At 69.3% G+C, this 17,977-nt stretch overlaps 5 protein-coding genes across 5 annotated transcripts; 3 read left to right on the top strand and 2 right to left on the bottom strand.

The window, feature by feature from the left end:
* Positions 1-75: 75 nt before the first annotated feature.
* Positions 76-1,731, top strand: RHOBADRAFT_52427 (uncharacterized protein; the record flags this gene model as incomplete). The annotated part of the gene is made up of 4 exons (XM_018416331.1): positions 76-81; positions 165-500; positions 565-1,412; positions 1,502-1,731. 4 exons carry the CDS (start codon positions 76-78, stop codon positions 1,593-1,595), a joined length of 1,284 nt encoding a protein of 427 aa, XP_018272465.1. The 3' UTR covers positions 1,596-1,731.
* A 123-nt stretch (positions 1,732-1,854) lies between these two features.
* Positions 1,855-5,314, bottom strand: RHOBADRAFT_35057 (uncharacterized protein; the record flags this gene model as incomplete). The annotated part of the gene is made up of 9 exons (XM_018413252.1): positions 1,855-2,040; positions 2,133-2,395; positions 2,496-2,607; positions 2,702-2,853; positions 2,987-3,474; positions 3,570-3,734; positions 3,835-4,018; positions 4,178-4,610; positions 5,073-5,314. The coding sequence occupies 9 exons, from the start codon at positions 5,312-5,314 to the stop codon at positions 1,911-1,913; spliced, it is 2,169 nt and encodes a 722-aa protein (XP_018272464.1). The 3' UTR covers positions 1,855-1,910.
* Positions 5,315-6,974: 1,660 nt separating this feature from the next.
* On the top strand, positions 6,975-9,626 carry RHOBADRAFT_66207 (uncharacterized protein). The gene is made up of 8 exons (XM_018418895.1): positions 6,975-7,052; positions 7,136-7,370; positions 7,444-7,890; positions 7,959-8,206; positions 8,273-8,594; positions 8,676-8,932; positions 9,014-9,139; positions 9,215-9,626. Exons 3-8 carry the CDS (start codon positions 7,633-7,635, stop codon positions 9,591-9,593), a joined length of 1,590 nt encoding a protein of 529 aa, XP_018272463.1. The 5' UTR covers positions 6,975-7,052; positions 7,136-7,370; positions 7,444-7,632; the 3' UTR covers positions 9,594-9,626.
* Positions 9,627-9,638: 12 nt separating this feature from the next.
* On the bottom strand, positions 9,639-13,939 carry RHOBADRAFT_48218 (uncharacterized protein; the record flags this gene model as incomplete). The annotated part of the gene is made up of 15 exons (XM_018415112.1): positions 9,639-9,851; positions 9,925-9,986; positions 10,057-10,199; positions 10,267-10,659; positions 10,734-10,764; positions 10,834-11,376; positions 11,465-11,707; positions 11,781-12,431; positions 12,512-12,593; positions 12,672-12,859; positions 12,970-13,215; positions 13,295-13,456; positions 13,531-13,623; positions 13,703-13,774; positions 13,843-13,939. The coding sequence occupies 15 exons, from the start codon at positions 13,937-13,939 to the stop codon at positions 9,750-9,752; spliced, it is 3,108 nt and encodes a 1,035-aa protein (XP_018272462.1). The 3' UTR covers positions 9,639-9,749.
* A 2,728-nt stretch (positions 13,940-16,667) lies between these two features.
* On the top strand, positions 16,668-17,694 carry RHOBADRAFT_3235 (uncharacterized protein; the record flags this gene model as incomplete). The annotated part of the gene is made up of 5 exons (XM_018413026.1): positions 16,668-16,776; positions 16,865-16,981; positions 17,054-17,276; positions 17,340-17,361; positions 17,545-17,694. Coding segments are annotated over 5 exons (621 nt in total), but the record flags the coding sequence as incomplete, so codon positions are not given.
* Positions 17,695-17,977: the final 283 nt, after the last annotated feature.

Here is a 17,977-nt window from a genome sequence, read left to right as displayed (position 1 = left end):
AGACCGCCTGCTCGTCCTCGTCGTGGCCACCTCGCGAGGTCGACGTCAACTCCTCACGGCTCACGCCCAGCCGAGATGAACGTGAGTCGCCGCGACACGGACCTCACAGATCTCACCAGTCCCTCCGAGCTGAACACGAGCTGACCCCGCCCTCGCCCGCGCAGTTCAACGAGCTCATCGAGCGCGCTAAGCTGAACACGGCGCGCGAGCAGGCCGAGCACGCCCGCGTCGAGAAGGAGCGCGCCGAGGCCAAGAAGGCGGCTGCAGCGGCCGAGGCGCGCAAGCAGGCCGAGGCCAAGCGGGTCCTCGAGGAGCGGCGGCGGCAGCGCGAGGAGCGCGAGCGCAAGGAGCACGAGGAGGCGCAGCGCAAGAAGGCCCAGGCGCAGCAGATGCCCAAGACGACCAACCTGTACGCGCTCAAGCAGGAGCGCAAGAAGCGCGGGCTCGACCCGGACGGCAAGGAGGACCACTTGCTCCCGAGCGCCCGAGCGTCGACCAAGGTGCGCCCCTTCTCGCCGGTCTCCTATTCTCATGCCACACGCCTGACCCTGTCATCTTCCGCAGTCGTCATCGTCCAAGGCGAGCTCGTCGAGCAAGTCCAACGGTTCGAGCTCGAAGGGCAAGGAGAAGGAGGAGCCAGTCGGGTTGACGCGCGAGGAGCGAGCGAGGCGCAAGCAGGCCGCCCTCTTCCGCGACGACGAGCCCTCGAGCGGCTCGTTTGCGCTCGCCAAGGCGCAGCAGCGTGCGTCCTCGGCCCGCCCGTCGCCAGGCGCGAGCGACTCGCCCCGCAACTCGCCCGCCCTCTCCAAGCCGTCGACCTCTCGCCCCTCGTCCTCCTCGACCAGCGCCTCGTCCTCCTCTCTCGCCAAGCCCAAGGCGCCCTCTCGCCCTTCCTCCCTCTCTCGCTCGGCCGGCCCGTCGTCCACCTCGTCCGCCGCCGCACCCGTGGCGAGCGGCAGCTCGACCCGCCAGCGCCTCATGGCCTCGGTCGGCAAGGGCGTCCCGCAGAAGCTCAACACGGTCAAGCGCGACACTCGCACGATCGAGGAGATCGAGCGCGACATGCGCGCCAAGAAGGGCGCTGCCGCGTCGTCGTCGTCGTCGTCGGGCCTTGCGGGTGCAAAGCCTCAGAACGGCGCGAGCGCATCGTCGAGCAAGCCGGCATCACGGCGGCGGTCGGCGTCGCCCTCGTCCGACTCGGCGTCGTCGTCCGAGGACGAGGCTCGCAGGCGCGAGCGCAAGCGGCGCCGCAAGGCGTCGTCGGGCGAAAAGTCGTCGCTCAACCACAAGCAGCGCGACACGATCTGGGAGATCATGGGCGTCAAGCGCAAGCAGTACGACGACTCGGACAGTGAGGGGAGCAGCAACATGGAGGCGACCGGGCGAGACGTGCTCGAGGAGGAGAGGAAGGCGTGCGTCCCTCTCTCTCTCTCTCTCTTTACCCTTCCCTTCCCAGCTCGGTCATCGATCGACAAGGACACTGACTTGCTCTTGCGCGCAGGGCTCGACTCGCGGCGAGGGAGGACGCCGAGGAGCAGGAGCGGCTGCGTCGCGCCGCCGAGCAGAAGAAGGCGCGCAAGGCCGGCCTCGCATGAGCCGCCTCACGCGTACGACGAGTCGACGAGGCGAGCGCTGGCGGACAAGAGGGCGAGGGCGGCGGTGGCGGACGAGGTGAAGGATGAGGAGGGGGGTTCTCGCTCGCGCTTTGTCCCTCTCTCTCGAACGACCCGCACGCACACCTGTCGCACCGCAGCTTTCCTTCTCCCTGTCTTTGCCGTAGCATCTCTGCATCTTTGCGCATCCGTGTCCCCTCGAGCTCGCTGTCCCATCTCTCGCTCGAGTCCCAGAAAGCCTCGCTCGAGAAGGAGAGAAAGTCCGACTGCATTTCGTTCACGTCTCGTCGCGCCCGTCTACTCGTCCAGCTGCTCTGCCCGACGCTTCATGGCGCTCGACATCTTGCTCTGCGCGGCCGGGTGGCGCGCCAGGTCGGGCGGCAGGCGCGAAACGGGCGACTTGCTGATCTCCTGCTTGAGGTCGTAGCTGTGCGGCGACGACGAGGCGACGGGGAGTCAGTTCACTCAACGAAGAGAGGAGAGAGGAAGAAGAGGGAGAAGGAGAGAGAGAGGACGCACAAGAGCTCCTCGTCGGCGTCGCTCAAGAACGTGACGGCGACACCCGTCTTGCCCGCGCGACCGGTGCGACCGATGCGGTGGATGTAGGCCTCGATCGTGTTGCTCATCTGGAAGTTGACGACGAGCGACACGTCGGGCACGTCGATACCGCGCCCGGCGAGGTCGGTCGCGACGAGCACGTCGTTCTCGCCCGACCGGATCGAGTTGAGCGCCGCCTCGCGCTGCTCCTGGTTCTTGCCCGAGTGAAGCGTGACGGCGTTCCACTTGCGAGAGGAAGAGAGAGAGGAAGACGAGTCAGTTCGAGCGGGAACAGTAGGAGGAGGAAGAAGCCGAAAGGGGGAGAGTGAGGGTCTCGGGACGCACCCTCGAGCGCTGCAGGTCCTTCTGCAGGACGTCGGCGCCCTTCTTCTGGTTGACGAACACGATCATGGGCGGCTCGAACCCGCCGTTGTTGAGGATCTCGAGCAGGCGCGACCTGCGTGAGGGAGGCACACGTGTCAGTTACCGCCCGTCCCGCACCCTGCTCGTCCTCTTGGACCAGCTCCAAATGAAAAGGGGGGACGACGCACTTCTTCTTCTCCTCGCTGTTGATCATCTCGACGCGTTGGTCGACCGTGTCGACGGCCTGGCCGGCGACACCGATCGTGACGACGGCCGGGCGGCGCAGGTACTTCTTGGCGAGGCGCTCGACAGCGGGCGGCATCGTGGCCGAGAACATGACCTGTCGACGCGCGAGAGGGCAGAGGTCAGTACGGAGAACTTCTCGGCGACGAGAGGGCGGAAGAGAGAGAGAGGGGAGGGAAGGAGGAGCGAGGACGCACCGTCTGGCGGTACAGGACGAGCGACGCGGCGACCGTCTCCTCCTGCCCCTGAGGCGCGCTCAGCGTCGTCGTCATCTTGTCCGGGTCCTCGGCCTCGACCGTGTCGGGCTTGAGGTTGCTGACGGGGAGCGAGTCGAGGATAAAGTTGATGACCTCCTCGAACCCGAGGCTGACCATGCGGTCGGCCTCGTCCATGACGACGTAGGTGCACTGGGCGAGGACGAGCACGCTGCGCTCGATGCAGTCCTTGAGGCGACCGGGCGTCGCGATGACGATCTCGGCGCCGTCGCGCATGTTGAACTGCTGCTCCTCCATGGCCTTGCCGCCGACGATCGACACGCAGCGGTACCCGAGCAGGCGGCAAAACTTGTTCGTCTCGGCCTCGATCTGCTGCGCGAGCTCGCGCGTCGGCGCGAGCACGAGCGCGTACGGGCCGCGCGAGCGCGTCTCCTCGGTGAGGGGAGGCAGGCGCGCGATGTACGACAGCATCGGGATCGTGAACGCCGCCGTCTTGCCGGATCCTGCGAGCGAGAGAGGAAGGGCGTGTCAGGTCGAGACCCCGCCGGTGAGAGAGGGGGAGGGAAGGGAAGAAGAGAGGGCGAAAGCGCCGACGCACCCGTCTCGGCGATGCCGATGAGGTCGCGGTTCTGCAGGCCGATCGGGATGGCCTGGCGCTGAATCGGGCTCGGCTCCTTGTACCCGATCGAGTCGATGGCGCCGAGGACCTGCTGCGGGATGTTGCTCTCTTGCCACGACCGCAGAGGGAGCGGGATGTGGCCGCCTGCGTGCGGGCGACGAGGGAAGGGAAGGGGGGCAGGGTCAGTCTCTCGCGTCGACGAGGAGGGAGGCACGACACAGGAGAGCAGGGAGAGAGGACGGACCTCGAGCGCCGATGCTAAAGTCCTCGCGGAAGATGCGCCAGTCGCGGTCGCGCATCTCGGCCAGGCTCTTCTCGGTCCAGTGCCGCTCGTCGAGCGCGCCGCGCGCCTTGCGCCCGGGCACCTTTTCGACGTCGGCGTCGAACCCGGCGAGGCGCCCTCGGCCAAACAGCGTCACGCGCATCGGCTGCGCCGCCGTCGTGTTGCTCGCGGCGCCGACAGGTGCTGCGGGTGCGGCGCGGTCGAGGTCGCGCCCGGGCTTGTTGTACGAGTGGCGGTCGTCGCGGACGTGGGCGGGTGCGGCAGCAGGTGGGGCGGCCGTGTAGGGCGCGTAGATGGGGTCGACCTCGCCGGCGAGCGTGTCGTCGGTGCGGTCCCAGTCAAAGTCGACCTTGTTGCCCTGCTTCTTGGTGCGCTTGCGCTTGTCCGGGGCGCGCGCGCCGAGGTACCGCGCGGCCTGGAGCTGGGCGTTGAGGACGGGCGCGGCCGTGGACGACGACGACGCCGAGGCGCTCGAGCGCGCGTTGAGCTCGGCGAGCTCGGCGAGGGTGAGCTTGCCCTGCGGAGGAGGCGTCGGCTCTTTGGGCGCAGGAGCTGCTGGCGGGGCGTCGGACGGAGGAGGAGGAGGAGGGGCATCGCCGTTGGGCGGCGGCGGAGGTGGCGGCTGCTCGGTCGAGTTGCGCGGCGGCGACGACGAGCGCACCGGCGCCGGTTGCGCGACGGCGTCCTGCTTGGCGAGCTCGTGCTGGGCGCGGTCGACGTCCATGGCCGCCGCGTCCCTCGGGCCGCCATGCCCGTTGGCGACGCTCGACGAGCGGTCGACGAGCGAGGCGTCGCGCCCGTTCTGCCCGCGATCGTCGCCGTACCGACCCTGGCCCTGGCCCTGGCCGTATCCGCCGCGTCCACCGCCATGGCCGCCCCACCGGTCGTCGAACCTGCCGCCGCCACCACCACCGCCGTGTGCGCCGCCGCGCCCCTGCATGCCGCCGCGCCCGCTCGGGCCCGAGGGCACGCCGTCGTAGCCGAGCCCGCCACGACCCCTGCCACGCCCTCCTCCTCGCCCGCCGTACCCTCCACCGCGGCCGCCGTGGTAATCGCCCTGCGGCGAGCCGTAGTTGAGCCCGCCGCCGCCGCCGCCACCGCCGCCGTTGTAGCCGACAAAGCGGCCGTCTCCTGTTGCGCCTGGCGGGCCCGTGTAGCCCTGCGACTGGCCGTTGTGCGGGTAGTGCGCCGACGAGGACGAGGACGAGGGGCCGCCGAGCGAGTCGCGCTCCTTGCGGGCCTGCTCCTCGAGCTGGTCGCGCTTGCGCTGTGCTTCGAGCTCGCGCTCCTTGCCGTCCTCGACCTCCTGGGCGCGCTTCTGGAGGGCGAGGGCCTGGCGCTCCTGCTTGGAGAGGAACTTGGGGCGCGACTGGGCCTCCTTGTCGCGGCGCTGCTGCTCGAGGATGGCCTCGATCGAGAGGGGTGTCTTGGCTGGAGGCATGGCGGACACAGCCTGTGTGCCGGCGAGCGTTGGAGAGAGAGAGAGAGAGAGATGACACCCCGCCCGCCGACTCGGGAAGGGGAGGGAGCTGTTCTCGCTCTCTCGCTCTCCTGGCTGTGGCCGTGCAATCGCTGCACAGAGTCACGTAGCACGCCAGACCATGGCCCGCCGCAAGAAGCAGTTCCTTGACGACGGCTCGTCCGACTCGTCCTCCTCCTCCAACCACGGCGGCGACGACCCGGACGACCCCTTCGACCCGCACGACCCAGACCTCGCAGCAGAGCGAGACCTGTTCCACAACCCGTATGGGTCCCGCTCGAGGGGCACAAAGCGCACCCGCGAGCAGCTCAAGGACGACGCCACGTACGGCATCTGGGCCGACGACGATGGCGCCGAGCGCAGGGGCCACGGCGCGCAGGGTGTCGGTTCGAGCAGCGGTGGAGCATCTCGAGGTGGCGGTCGCTCCAAGCCCAACTACCACAAGTGCACCCCTCGTCTCCCTCGACCCGCCTGTCCCGTTCCCACACCAACTCACCGCTCCGCCCTCCCCTCGCAGGATCCCGACCTTTGTCGCCGCCGGCGCAGCACCATCGACCTCGACCTCGGCCTCTCGCGCGCCTGCCGACAACCTCGCGACCGCGCCCGCCATCGAGGCCGCCCGCGACGACGAGGAGGACGTCGCCATGGAGCTCGGCAGCTCGTCGTCGTCCGACTCGGACAACGGCGACGACGGTGAGGGCCAGGACGAGGGCGAGGACGACACGCTCATGAGCGCCGAGGACATCGCCTCGCACCAGCTCGACGACGCCGACGCCGACCTCGCGCCCGTACCCGGCCTCACCACCGCCTCGCCGCCGCCTGCGCCTGAACCCGCCGTCGTCGACCCCTCGGCGTCGCTCGCCTTTGCGCCCCGAGCCCGCGGCGGTATCGGCGCGCGCGGCGGCATCGGCGCACGGCCCGGCATCGGTCGCGGTGGAGCAGGAGCTGGAGCCGGCGGAGCAGGAGGAGGAATCGGCGCCCGAGCGGGGCTCGGCAGCGGTGCGAGCGCAGGCGTCGGCGGCGCGGCAGGGGCCGGAGCGGGAGCTGGGATCGGTGCGGCGCGAGGAGGAATCGGGTCCGCCTCGCGCGGCGGCATCGGTGCGCGCGGGCCTGCGCCCTCGTTCGCGCCCGCATCCGCGCAGCCGCCGTCCGACGGCGCTGCGTCGCCCATGACGGGTGCGTCGACGCCGCACGCCGGCCTGGGCGCGACCGCCGGGCGCAGCGGCGGCGGCATCGGCAGCCGGCCCAACCAGGTCCTCGTCGACGCCTTGCGCGCCGAGCTCGCGGGCCCGGCGCCCGGCTCGCCCGCAGAGACGGCGACCGGCTCGCTCGCGAGCTCGGCGTACGCCTCGAGGACGGCGTCACCCGCGCCAGGCGGGCGCCCCACCGACGCCGCGCCGCGCGAGCGCCGCTCGTTCCTCCCCTCGGCGCCCGCCGCACCGGGCAGCGGCAGCGGCAGCTCTGCGCCGCCTGCCAAGCTGTCCAAGACGGAGCAGGCGCACTTTGCGTCGCTCGCGTCGAGCGGGTCGATTGGCATGCGCATGCTCGAGAAGATGGGGTGGTCAGCCGGCGCGGGCCTCGGGCGCGAGGGGCAGGGCATCGTGACCCCTGTCGGCGAGGGGCAGAAGCTGCGGCAGAAGAACGCGGGTATCAGGAGCGGCGAGAGGAGCAAGGGCGCGCTGCTCGAGGAGGCCAGGAGGTGCGTCTCCCTCTCTCCTCTTTCCTCCTCTCTTGTCCTCACTCTCCCTCTTCCTCTCACTGACACTCGTCCCTCGTGCGCAGGACGGGCAAGGCGACGGACGACGACGACGACAAGGGCGACCGCGCGACTCGGGCTGCCGCCGCCGCCGAGAAGAAGCGCGCCGCGCACGCCAACGCGTGGCAGTCGTCGTCCCGCCCCAAGAAGGACAAGAAGGCCAAGGCCGAGTACAAGACGTACGAGGAGATCGTCGCCGAGCAGGGCGGGCCAGACGCCGACGCGCCGCAAGAGCTCCTCGTCGACCTCACGGGCCAGGCGGTACGTGCACGCTCTCTCTCGCTCTCTCTTGCCCGGCGCACCGGTTCCTGACATCCGGTCTACGTGCCCACAGTTGCCCAACCAGTCGCTGTCGTCCCTGCCCGCCTTCGGCGCCGGCTCTGCCGACCCGACGCGCCTCCCCGAGCTGCGCCACAACGTCACCCTCCTGTGCTCGACGTTCGCCTCGTCCCTACGGTCGCTCGCCCGAGAAGGCGCCGGCGTCGAGCAGCGGCGTGCGTACCTGTCGTCCGAGGAGCAGCGCATGCGGCGCGTCGTCGACGCCCAGGAGCGCAAGCTCGCCCAGCTCAAGGGCGTCATGAGCTGCGTCGAGCGCGTGCGCGCCATCGAGGGCGAGGCGACGGACCTCTTGCGCGCACTCGAGTCGCACGAGGCGCAGGTCGACGCCGAGACGGTGCTCGGCCGGTTCGACGACGAGTTTGACCGGCTCCTGGGCGACTTTGCGGGCGAGTACGAGGAGATGGGGCTCGACGAGGTCGTCGTGGGTGCTGTGGCTCCTCTTGTGCGTCTCCTTTCTCTCTCTCTCCCACGATCTCTCGAACCCGCGACTGACACGTCCTACCGCCGCAGCTGCGCCGCCTGTGGGCCTCGTGGGACCCGCTCGCCTCGCCGTCGTACACTGTCCCGCAGCTCAAGCGCTTCCGCAAGCTGTTCCGCATCGACAAGGACGCCCTCCCTGTCGCGTCGGCGACGAGCGACCCGCACGCCGAGGCCGAGCGGCTCGCCGAGGCGAGGAAGCGCCAGGGCGAGCGGCAGATGTCGCCGTACGAGACGCTCCTGTGGACCGTGTGGCTCCCTCGCGTTCGGTCCGCCATCAAGTGCGTCCTCCTCCTTTCTCTCCCTGTCACGAGGTCCTTGGTCCTGACGCTTCGACCCTCTCGCAGCAACTCGTGGTCGCCGTCCGACCCAGGACCCGCCGTCGAGTTCTACACCGCCTGGATCCCCCTCCTCCCTTCCTTCGTGCGCGACAACATCCTCGACCAGCTCGTTCTCCCCAAGGTGTCGTCGGCCATCGCCGACTGGTCCCCGTCGGCCGCCAAGCGCGGCGCCGCCCCGCCGCTGCACACGCTCGTCTTTCCTTGGCTCGAGCACGCCGGCGAGCGCATGGACATGGTGCTCGACGAGGCCAAGCGCAAGGTGCGCAGCTGGCTCAAGGCGTCGAAGGCGAGGGACGGCGTGCCTCAGGGTCTCGACGCGTGGAAAACGGTACGTCCGCTCGGTCCCCTTTCTTTGTGCTCTCCCTCCCTCTCTCTCGGTCGGGTCCTGACATCTTCTCCCTTCCCGCAGGCCTTCTCGAAGAGCGACTGGGACACGCTCCTCCTCAAGCACGTCCTTCCGCAGCTCGGCGCCCTCCTGCGCGAGCAGTTTGTCGTCAACCCGCGGTCGCAGGACCTCGCGCCGCTCGAGGCCGTCCTCGCGTGGCGCCTGCTCCTGCGCAGCTCGATGCTGTCGCAGCTCCTCGAGGCCGAGTTCTTCCCCAAGTGGGGCGACGCGCTGTACGTGTGGCTCACGAGCGAGCCCAACCTCGAGCAGGTTGCCGAATGGTCCGTCCTCGCCTTCCTTTCTCTCCCCTCTCTCGCCTCGCTCCCTCTCCAAGCACTGAAACGCTCTCACACGTCCTGCAGGTACTCTTGGTGGAAGTCGTACTTCCCCGAGGAGGTCGTGGCGCTGTCGGGCGTCTCGCGCGGCTTCCGCAAGGGGCTCGACCTTATGAACCAGGCCATGGCGCTCGGCGACGACGCCAAGTACCGGTGCGTCCCTTCTCTCTCTCCCGGTCGTCTCGATCGTCTGATCAGCATCTGACAAACCCTGCCGTCCCGCTGCAGCCTCAAGAAGCCCGACTTTGCGTCCAAGCACGACCGCTCGAGGGCCCCGTCCTCGTCCAGCACGCCCAAGGCCTCGTCTCGCGTCCCACCACCTCGTGCACCCCTCACAGCTACCGCAGCCGAGGACCCGGACGACATCACGTTCCGCTCGGTCGTCGAGGAGCTCGCGGCGGCGGCCAACCTCGTCTTCCTCCCGACGGGCAAGGTCGCGCCGCAGGGCCAGGCGACGTTCCGCGTCTCGCGCGGCGTCGACGGCAAGGGCGGCGTCACGGTCTACCTCGAGGACGACGTCGTGTGGCTGCTCGAGAAGGGCGGCGAGTACTCGCCCGTGAGCGTCGAGGACATGGTCAAGCGGGCGTCCGGTGGCGCGAGGAGCTAGTACTCTGTCTGCATCCACGCTCTCTTTCTCGGTACGCGGACGAGTGTCGCTGCGAGAGTCTGTACACGTTGCATCGCGAGAGAAAGAGAACGAGGGCTCGAGAAAGTATAGATCCAGCAGGCCGCCTCCTGGCCGTCTAACTCTCCTCCTGCTTGTCTACCGCCGCTCCTTGACGAGGACGACGAGCGCGAGATACGACAGGATGACGAATCCGACGATGTAGGCGGCCAGGAGCGTGACGTCGGGGAACCAGAAGGCCTGTTGAGGGCGAGAGCGACAGTCAGTTCGGCGGAACGAGAGACTCGGGGGAGGAAAGAGGGAGAGGACGGACCTGCGCTCGGAAGCCAAACATGGACAGGATCGTCGCGGCGGGCACCTCGATGTCGACGCCGTCTGCGAGAGAGGGAGAGAGCCTGTGAGCGACCCTGCGGAAAGGCCGGGCCCGGCGAGATTGTGAACGTACAGCGGTGGTCCTTGAGCTGCAGGTACCGGACCTCGTTGACAAGGAGCGCCTCGAACGCGGCGTGGAAGAAGGACGCCGTCTCGAGCCACTGAAGGTACCGCGGCAGCTTGTCCTTGTTGATGAGGAGGCCGGCGAAAAGGAGGCTGTGGGCGACGGGCACTGTCAATCCGTCGCCCTCGCGAGCGACAATGAGGAACGAGTGGGACGTACTTGAAGAGCATGACGAGGCTGCCGACGAGGTTGGCGACGCCCTGGTCCTTGATGACGATCGACAGGAGCAGGACGACGCTCGACGACGCCAAGTTGAACAGGACGAGGACGAGGATGAAGCGCCAGAACGACACGATCTCGGGCACGAGGCCGACCGGGGCGTAGACGATGGCGCCAAAGACGAACGCCGGGATGACCCTGAGCGGGATCACGTCGAACAGGAGCTTGGCGGCAAAGTAGGTGAGCGGGTTGTAGTACCCGTTGGCGCGCTCGCGGGTGAACAGGAGACGCTCGCGCGAGAACGTGGCGAGCGTCGTGAGGCACCCGAACCCGAACAGGGCGAGGGCGAAGAAGATCATGCCCATGCGGTTCTGGAAGCCGGGGATGTCGAGCCTGCGGACGCGCACGACCCCGGTCAGTAACGGCGGTCCTTCTCGCCGCCCCATCGAGAGAGGTCAACGACGCACGTGAGACCGCGGAAGAGGAAGGCGCAGATGCCTGCGGGGCGTGGGAGAAGAAAAAGAGTCAGGGCACGTTTTCGAGCGAGGCAAGGAGGGTTGGACGCACCGGCGGCGAGAACGGCGACGGCGTAGTGCGACAGCATGAGCATCGGGTCGCGGTACAGGTTCTTGAACGACCGGCCGCTCAGGATCGTGAACTGGGTCCACCACGTGGCGCGGCGGTAGTTGCGCAGCGAGTCGCTCTCGGCGCCGCCCGCCGCGCCGCGCCCGCCGCTCGCGCCACCCTGCTTGGCGGCGAGGATCTCGCGCTGCGTGCGCTGGGCGGGCCCGCTCGACGCGAAGGCCGAGACGAGGCGCGCGAGCTCACTCGGGAGCGGCGCCTGGACGGGCGTCGCACTGCCGGACGACGACGACACCGACGCCGTCGAGAAGAAGCGCCGGATGGGCCCGTTCGAGGTGGCCGACGGGTGACGAGTGGCGAGCTCCGTGTCGTTGGCCGAGGCCGACGAGGGCGTGCGAGAGCGGCTGTTGACGCCGAGCTCCGGGTCGGGCCTCGAGTCGCTCGTCGGCGAGCGCTCGAGCTGCACGAGGGCGTCGGCGACGGTGGGCTCAGACGACAGGTTCTTCTCCTTCTGCGCCGTGATGTCGACTGCGAGGCGCGGCGACGGACAGGGTCAGTGCGCGGCCAAGATTTCGAACGAAACTGGGGCGCGAGGGGGTGCGGCGAGGGGACGCACTGAGGTAGTCGGCGATGTTGAAGCCTGGCGGGCACGCGCAACCGATGCTCTCGAAGTAGCTCTGGCTCTCGTCGGCCTTGCCCGAGTAGACGACGCGGCCCCGGGCGAGGAGGACGAGCTTGTCGAACAGAGCGACGATGTTGCTCTGGGGCTGGTGGATCGTAAACACGACGGTGCGCTTGTATGTCCTCGCGAGTTGCACGAGCGACTCGACGACGTTGAACGCGTTGTACGAGTCGAGGCCTGCGAGGGAAGGTGGACGAGGATGGGTCAGTTCCCGGTGCGGACGACCGAGAAGAGCGAGCGCCCGACGCACCCGAGGTCGGCTCGTCGAGGAACAGGATGGACGGGCTCGTGACGAGCTCGCACGCGATCGAGACGCGGCGCTTCTCGCCGCCCGAGATGCCCCTCGCGCCGCTCTCGCCGACGCGGCTGTCGCGGATCGCGAGGATGCCGAGCTCGTGCATCGTCTCGAGCGTGCGCATGCGCTTGTCCTCGAACGACATGTCGCGCGGGAGGCGCAGCAGGGCCGAGTACAGGACCGTCTCGAACACGGTGAGGGTGCCCATGAGCGTGTCCTCCTGGTCGACAAAGCCGACGACGCGCCGGTACTCGGTCGCCGACACGTGGCGGCCGTTGACGAGGATCTCGCCCGAGACGGCGCCGCGCTTCGACTTGCGCGCGAGGAGGTCGAGCAGGGTCGACTTGCCCGCGCCCGACGCGCCGAGGACGGCCATGACCTCGCCCGGCTGAACGGCGCCCGAGATCGAGTCGAGCAGGCGCTTGCCCGACGGGAGCGTGTACGACAGGTTCGAGAACTGGAGCGCCGTCGGGATGTGGTCCTCGAGGAGCGACTTGGTCGCGTCGGCGTGCCCGTTGGCGGCCGAGCCGTTTGCCGGGAGGCGGATCCGGCCGCCGAGGAACGAGTACTCGACGGCAGAGCTGCGACGCCCAAAGTACCAGAAGACTGTGGCAGGTGTGCGAGAGAGGGTGAGCGGGTCGATCTCGAGAGGGCCGCACGCAAAGAGGGGAGGAAGGAGGACGCACGGCCAAGCGCGAGAAGGAGGACGGCGACGACCGTGATGATACTGACGACGACCCACGTGCGGCTGTTGGGCTTTGGCGGACGCTGCGACCGGCGAGAGAAGCGTGAGTGTCGGCTTGATCCTCGAAGAGAAGAAGAGAGGGAAGAGAGCGGCCGACGCACGACAAAGCCCGGGACGTCGCTCCTGCGCAGGCACTCGCCCGCCTTGCAGTTGAGCGTGATGTGCGTGTCGCCAAAGATGTCGTTGATGAGCTGGTTCATGGCGGGCTCCTCGAACTTGCTCGGCTCGCCCGTGCGCGTCGTGAACTTGCCTGGGCCCTTGATCTCCTCGGTGAGAAAGTCGGAGATGTCTGCGGGGGAGAGTACCGAGTCAGTATGTGGAGGGACGTCGGGCATAGCAGAGACGCTTGTGGAGGCGGCTTTCGGGAGGAGGAAAGAGAGAGAGAAGGCGGGGACGCACCGACGCTGCCGTCTTCGCCGCAGAGCATCCTGCCCGGGATGCACGCGCACTCGACCTGCTCACAGCGGTACTCGGTCGAGTTGGCGTCGAAGCCGACCTCGTGCGTGGCCGTGCAGTTGTCCAAGCCGCAGTAGAACGACTCCTTCTGGCCGATCCAGAACTGGAACCCGCACGACTGGGCCGCCATGTCGCACGTGAACGTGACCTGCGGCGGCCGGTTCGGGAGCATGTCGAGGATCTTGCGGTCTGTGGAAGGAGCACGAGAGTGAGTCTGGGTCGGTCGAGGCGAGGCGAGGTGGCGAGGTTGAGGAAGTGAGGGACGCACTCGTCACGTCGCACATCTGGTACATCTCCTTGACGCCGTAGCCCTCCTTGTAGCACACGGCCTTGTCGTCGTCGTCGTCCTTGCCGCCGCCGCCACGCACCGACAGGGCCGCCGCCGGCTCGCGCCCGACGAGGTCCTCGCACGCCTCGTCCGTCTCGCACACTGCGGGGCGGGCCGACAGCGCACGTCAGTCGCTGCAGGGCTTCAAAAGAAAGGGGAGAGATGTAGGAACGCACAATTGCAGTTGATGCCGCCCCAGCCGGGCTTGCAGTCGCACGTGTCGCCCTCGCGCGGGTAGCGCTCCGAGCCGTCGGCGAGCGAGCCGCACACTGTTGCGCCGTCGGTCCGGCCGCTGGTCAGTACGACGTCCTCGAGGACTCGGCGAAAGGAGGTAGGAGCGAGACGCACAGGGCTTTGAGCAGTCCTCGCCACCGAACCCGGGCGGACACACGCACTGGCCGTTGAAGCTGTTGCACACGCCTGCGGGCGCCCACGACCTCAGTCAGCTCGGTGTCGTGGAGGAGAGAGTAGAGGGAGAGAGGGCGCACCGTTGTTCAGGCAGCCGAACGCGGGCAGGACGCAGTTGAACGGGTTGCAAGGCGGGCACTCAGGCGGCGGCGGGAGCGCGAATAGGGCGTCGCCCATGAGGCTGCCGTGCGGGACGGCCGACGCGGGCGAGAAGCCGACATAGTCGGGCAAGGCGCGGTGCTCGTAGACCTCGACTCGGGCGGCGTTGCGCAAGTTGGCGAAAGGGCGAGAGGCGGCGAGGGGCATGGGCACGGCTGCGACGACGTGGCCGCCTGGCGGGCCGCCATGCTGCGCTGCAAAGAGCTGTGCGTCTGGCGCGGCGGCCGGTCTGGGCGATGCTGGAGGGCGAGCGGCGGCGTCGAGCGAGGTGGGGGAGGCGGACGACGAGGCGAGGATTAGAGAGGCGCCCGCGACGAGCGTCGCTAGGGTGGCGCGGACACGCATGGCTGTTGAGCTGCTGGTCGTGTGCGCTCGCAGCAGTTGGACCGCGTCGCTGTCGAGAGGAGCGAAGTGGGGGAGAGCTGACGACTCGTCCTCCTCGCCCCTTTCGCTCTGCCCTCGACCGACGACCAGGCTTGTCGGGGGCTCGCTTGCCACCAGCGTGTCGCAATCAAGCTCAGCTACCACCAGGTCCAAACCACACGCCGTCCTGCGCGTTCGCTGCTTCGTCATCCTCGCGCCCCTCGAGCTGGTTCTCTTCCTGCTTCGGCTGCGCTCCTCGCTGCGATCGGGCACAGAGACGCCGCACCCAGGTCTACGCACAGGCTCTCACGAGCCAGTGAGCCGCAACCGAGGCCCGATCGTGCTGGGGCTCGCTCTCTCGTCGCGCTCCTCCCTGCGCGCTCCCTCTCTCTCCGCTCGGATGCAGGCTCGCAGGTCGCTGGACGAGCTTCTCGGTTCGATCGCTGGTCCGCGAGCGCTGCGGCGGACTCTGGCGCAGGCACCGAGGCGAGAGCCAGCTGCGGGGAGCGACCAAGGGCTCGAGAAAAGCAGAGACACGCCGCGGTCGTCCGCTCGAGTCTGTGCAATGCGACGCCTGGCCTGCAAGAGAGCAGTGCGGAGAGAGCACGCCCCACGGAATGTGAACCAAACTCGAGAGGGAGCGCGACGCGGCGGAGATGGGACGACGTCGACGTCGGCGCCGACGCCCTTCCTCCCCCTCCTTCACCGCCGCGAGAGGTCCTGCACGGGCTGCAGCTGACAGCGAGCCCTCTCTTTGCGACTCTCGCACCCTCTACGACCAGGCTTAACCCCCTCCAGCGCCCGTTCCACCCCCCCTCTCCTCCGACTCCCGAGGGCCAACTGTTGGAGCTCCCGCCCTCGCCACGGCCCGCACCACCCTCCTGCGCCGGCCATGGACCGCCCCCAGCACCAATCGCATCGTCCACCGCGGCCAGGGTACGAGCGCAGCCACAAGACGGCCGACGGCGGGCCCAACTCGCTCCTCACGCGCTCGTCGCGCCTCGAGTCGATCGCCTCGCTGTCCGACTTGAACCCCGGCCCGCACGACCTCGGTCCGGCCCCGGCCATGACCACCAGCCAGCGCACGAGCAAAGACTCGTCCCCCTCGAGCCTGAGCACGAGTCTGCCCCCGAGCCCGGGCGGCTTCTCGTCGTGGTCCCCGACCCCGCCGTCGTCAGCCGCGTTGAGCGCCATGCCCTCGCCGTCGCTGCCCCACCGCGCCCTCGGCGCTTCACTCGCCTCGAGCCCGAGCATGAACAGCCTCGCGCACCCCGTCGGCGGCGGCGGCGGCGCAGGCGGTCCAGGGCCCGGCGGCGTCCACTCGTTCACGGCCAACAAGCCCACCTCGGTCCACTCGTCGTCGGCCTCGTCGACCCGCACCAACACGGGCTTTGTCGTCACGTCGCGCTCCAAGCACTACGTCCTGCCGCCCGACTCGCCCGGCCCGCCGTTCCTCATGGCCAAGAGCCCCTTCTACCGCTCGACCCCGCCCGGCTCGCGCGACAACTCGCGCAACAACTCGCGCAACAACTCGCGCGAGGTGTCGCCGACCCGGTCCTCGGGCCGGGGCTCGATCGACCGCGAGCAGCGCAGCCCGACAAGCGCCGGCGGCTCGGGCGGCGCGAGGACGAGCCCGTTCCCGCCGCCGCACGCGAGTACGAGCACCGGGTTCGGCGCCGCCATGAGCCTCGCGGCTGTCGCCGGTGTCGCGTTCGCGCCGTCGCTCGCGCCCATGCGCCGCGGCTCGTCGCCCGCCGCGTTCCCGTCGTCGCCCGTCCTCGGCAGCTCGACCGGCGCCGGCACCGGGCCAGGGCCCTCGTCGGCGCTCTCGCGTGGCTACGTCTCGGGCGCCGACGGTCCTGTCGCCGCCGAGCCCAAGACGACGCGCACGTTGAGCAGCAGCATCGACTCGAAGGGCCGCCGCATGGTGAACCAGTACGTGCGCCTGAAGACGATCGGCCAGGGCTCGCACGGCAAGGTGTGGCTCTGCGCCGAGCCGAGCGACGACGTCGACGACGACGAGCTGCGCGAAGAGGCGCTCGGCGGCGGCGGCGGCGACGACGTGCGTCGACGCAGCTCGACGGCGAGCGCGGTGCAGCGGCAGCGGCGCGGGAGCGAGGACCCGCACGCCGCAGCAGGTGCGGGACCAGGAGCAGGAGGGGACGGTCGCGGCTCCCGTCGGCGGCCTCGCACGGCGACCGAGCGCTGGGAGGCCGACATTGACGCGGGCCGGGTCCGCTACTGCGCCATCAAGTCGGTCGCGCGCGACGGGCCCGGCGGCGCCAAGGGCCACCGCAGCTTGCGGCTCGCGGCGCAGAGCAAGGCGAGCGCGACGAGCGGCAGCCGCAAGCAGAGCTCGCAAGGGAGCGGCGGCATCGGCGCCGACGACAAGGTCAAGCGCGAGGTCGCCATCATGAAGCGCCTCGACCACCCCAACATCGTCCGGCTCAAGGAGGTCATCGACGACGTCAAGAGTCGCAAGGTCTTCATGGGTGCGTCCCACGTCCTCTCCCCTTTCTCGTGCCTTGTCGTGCGCCGGCCCCTCGACTGACCCTGGCTCTCCCTCATTCCCGCGCACAGTCCTCGAGTTCATGGCCGGCGGCCAAGTCGAGTGGCAGGACGACAACAAGCAGCCGACCATGACGGTCGACGAAGCTCGCCGCACGTTCCGCGACGTCGTCCTCGGCCTCGAGTACCGTGCGTCCCTCGCCCTCTTTCGCCGCCGAGCGCACTCTCGAGGACCGTCACTGACTCTCGTCTCGCTTACAGTTCACTACCAGGGCATCATCCACCGCGACATCAAGCCCGCCAACCTCCTGTGGACCGAGGACCACTCGACCGTCAAGATCTCCGACTTTGGCGTCTCGCACGTGTCCGAGGCGCTCATGCGCTGCTCGGACGACGACGACCGCCGCGATCACGCGTGCCACGGCGAGGACGACAAGGCGCTGCGCAAGACGGCCGGCAGCCCGGCCTTCTTTGCGCCCGAGCTGTGCTTCCCCGCCGAGGCGACGCCGACCCCGACCGCCCACTACGGCTCGAGCGCAGCGCTCAGCCGCATGGGCACGCGCGACAGCGTCGGGCTCAACTCGGTCCGCGGCGACGCCGAGAGCGAGACGTACTTCCCGCGCGGCGTCGACGGCACCCGCCTCACGCCGACCTCGTCCGGGGCCAACTTTACGCCGCCGACCTCGCCAAACGGCCTCCCGCTCAGCACCGTCGTCATCTCGCGCCCGCTCCCTCCTCCCTCGCCGTCCAAGCCTCGCACCCGTCCTCCTGTCGGCCGGGGCATCGACGTGTGGGCCCTCGGCGTCACGCTCTACTGCCTCCTGTTCGGCGACACGCCGTTCACGGCCCGCACCGAGTACGAGCTGTACAACGTGATCGTGCGCGAGGGGATCCGCGTGCCGGAGAAGATGGGCCGCGAGGGCGCGTGGACCGGGGTCGGGCAGGGTTGGCCCGGGTGCGGGACGGGCGAGGAGGGCCGCGAGGTCGTCGACTTGCTCGGGCGTCTGCTCGAGAAGGACCCGACCAAGCGCATCACGCTCGAGGAGGTCAAGGTGCGTCCCTGCTTCTCGGTCCCGGCTCTCTCTCTCGGACCTTCCGTCCTGACCCTCGCCTTTCCTCCAACGCCTTGCAGAAGCACCCCTGGGTCCTCCGCAACCTGTCGAACCCCGACTCGTGGCTGCGTGC

The sequence above is a fragment of the Rhodotorula graminis genome (genome assembly GCF_001329695.1).
Source record: "Rhodotorula graminis WP1 unplaced genomic scaffold RHOBAscaffold_4, whole genome shotgun sequence".
Taxonomy (NCBI): domain Eukaryota; kingdom Fungi; phylum Basidiomycota; class Microbotryomycetes; order Sporidiobolales; family Sporidiobolaceae; genus Rhodotorula; species Rhodotorula graminis.
This window is presented reverse-complemented; position numbering and strand designations above follow the sequence as displayed.

Bases quoted from the DNA above. Each gene is read 5' to 3' on its own strand.
- RHOBADRAFT_66207 (XM_018418895.1), top strand. From the start codon at position 7,633: ATGCGGCGCGTCGTCGACGCCCAGGAGCGCAAGCTCGCCCAGCTCAAG. The intron at 7,891-7,958 runs GTGCGTCTCCTT...CTACCGCCGCAG, and splicing joins TGGGTGCTGTGGCTCCTCTT to CTGCGCCGCCTGTGGGCCTC. The intron at 8,933-9,013 runs GTCCGTCCTCGC...CACGTCCTGCAG, and splicing joins CTCGAGCAGGTTGCCGAATG to GTACTCTTGGTGGAAGTCGT.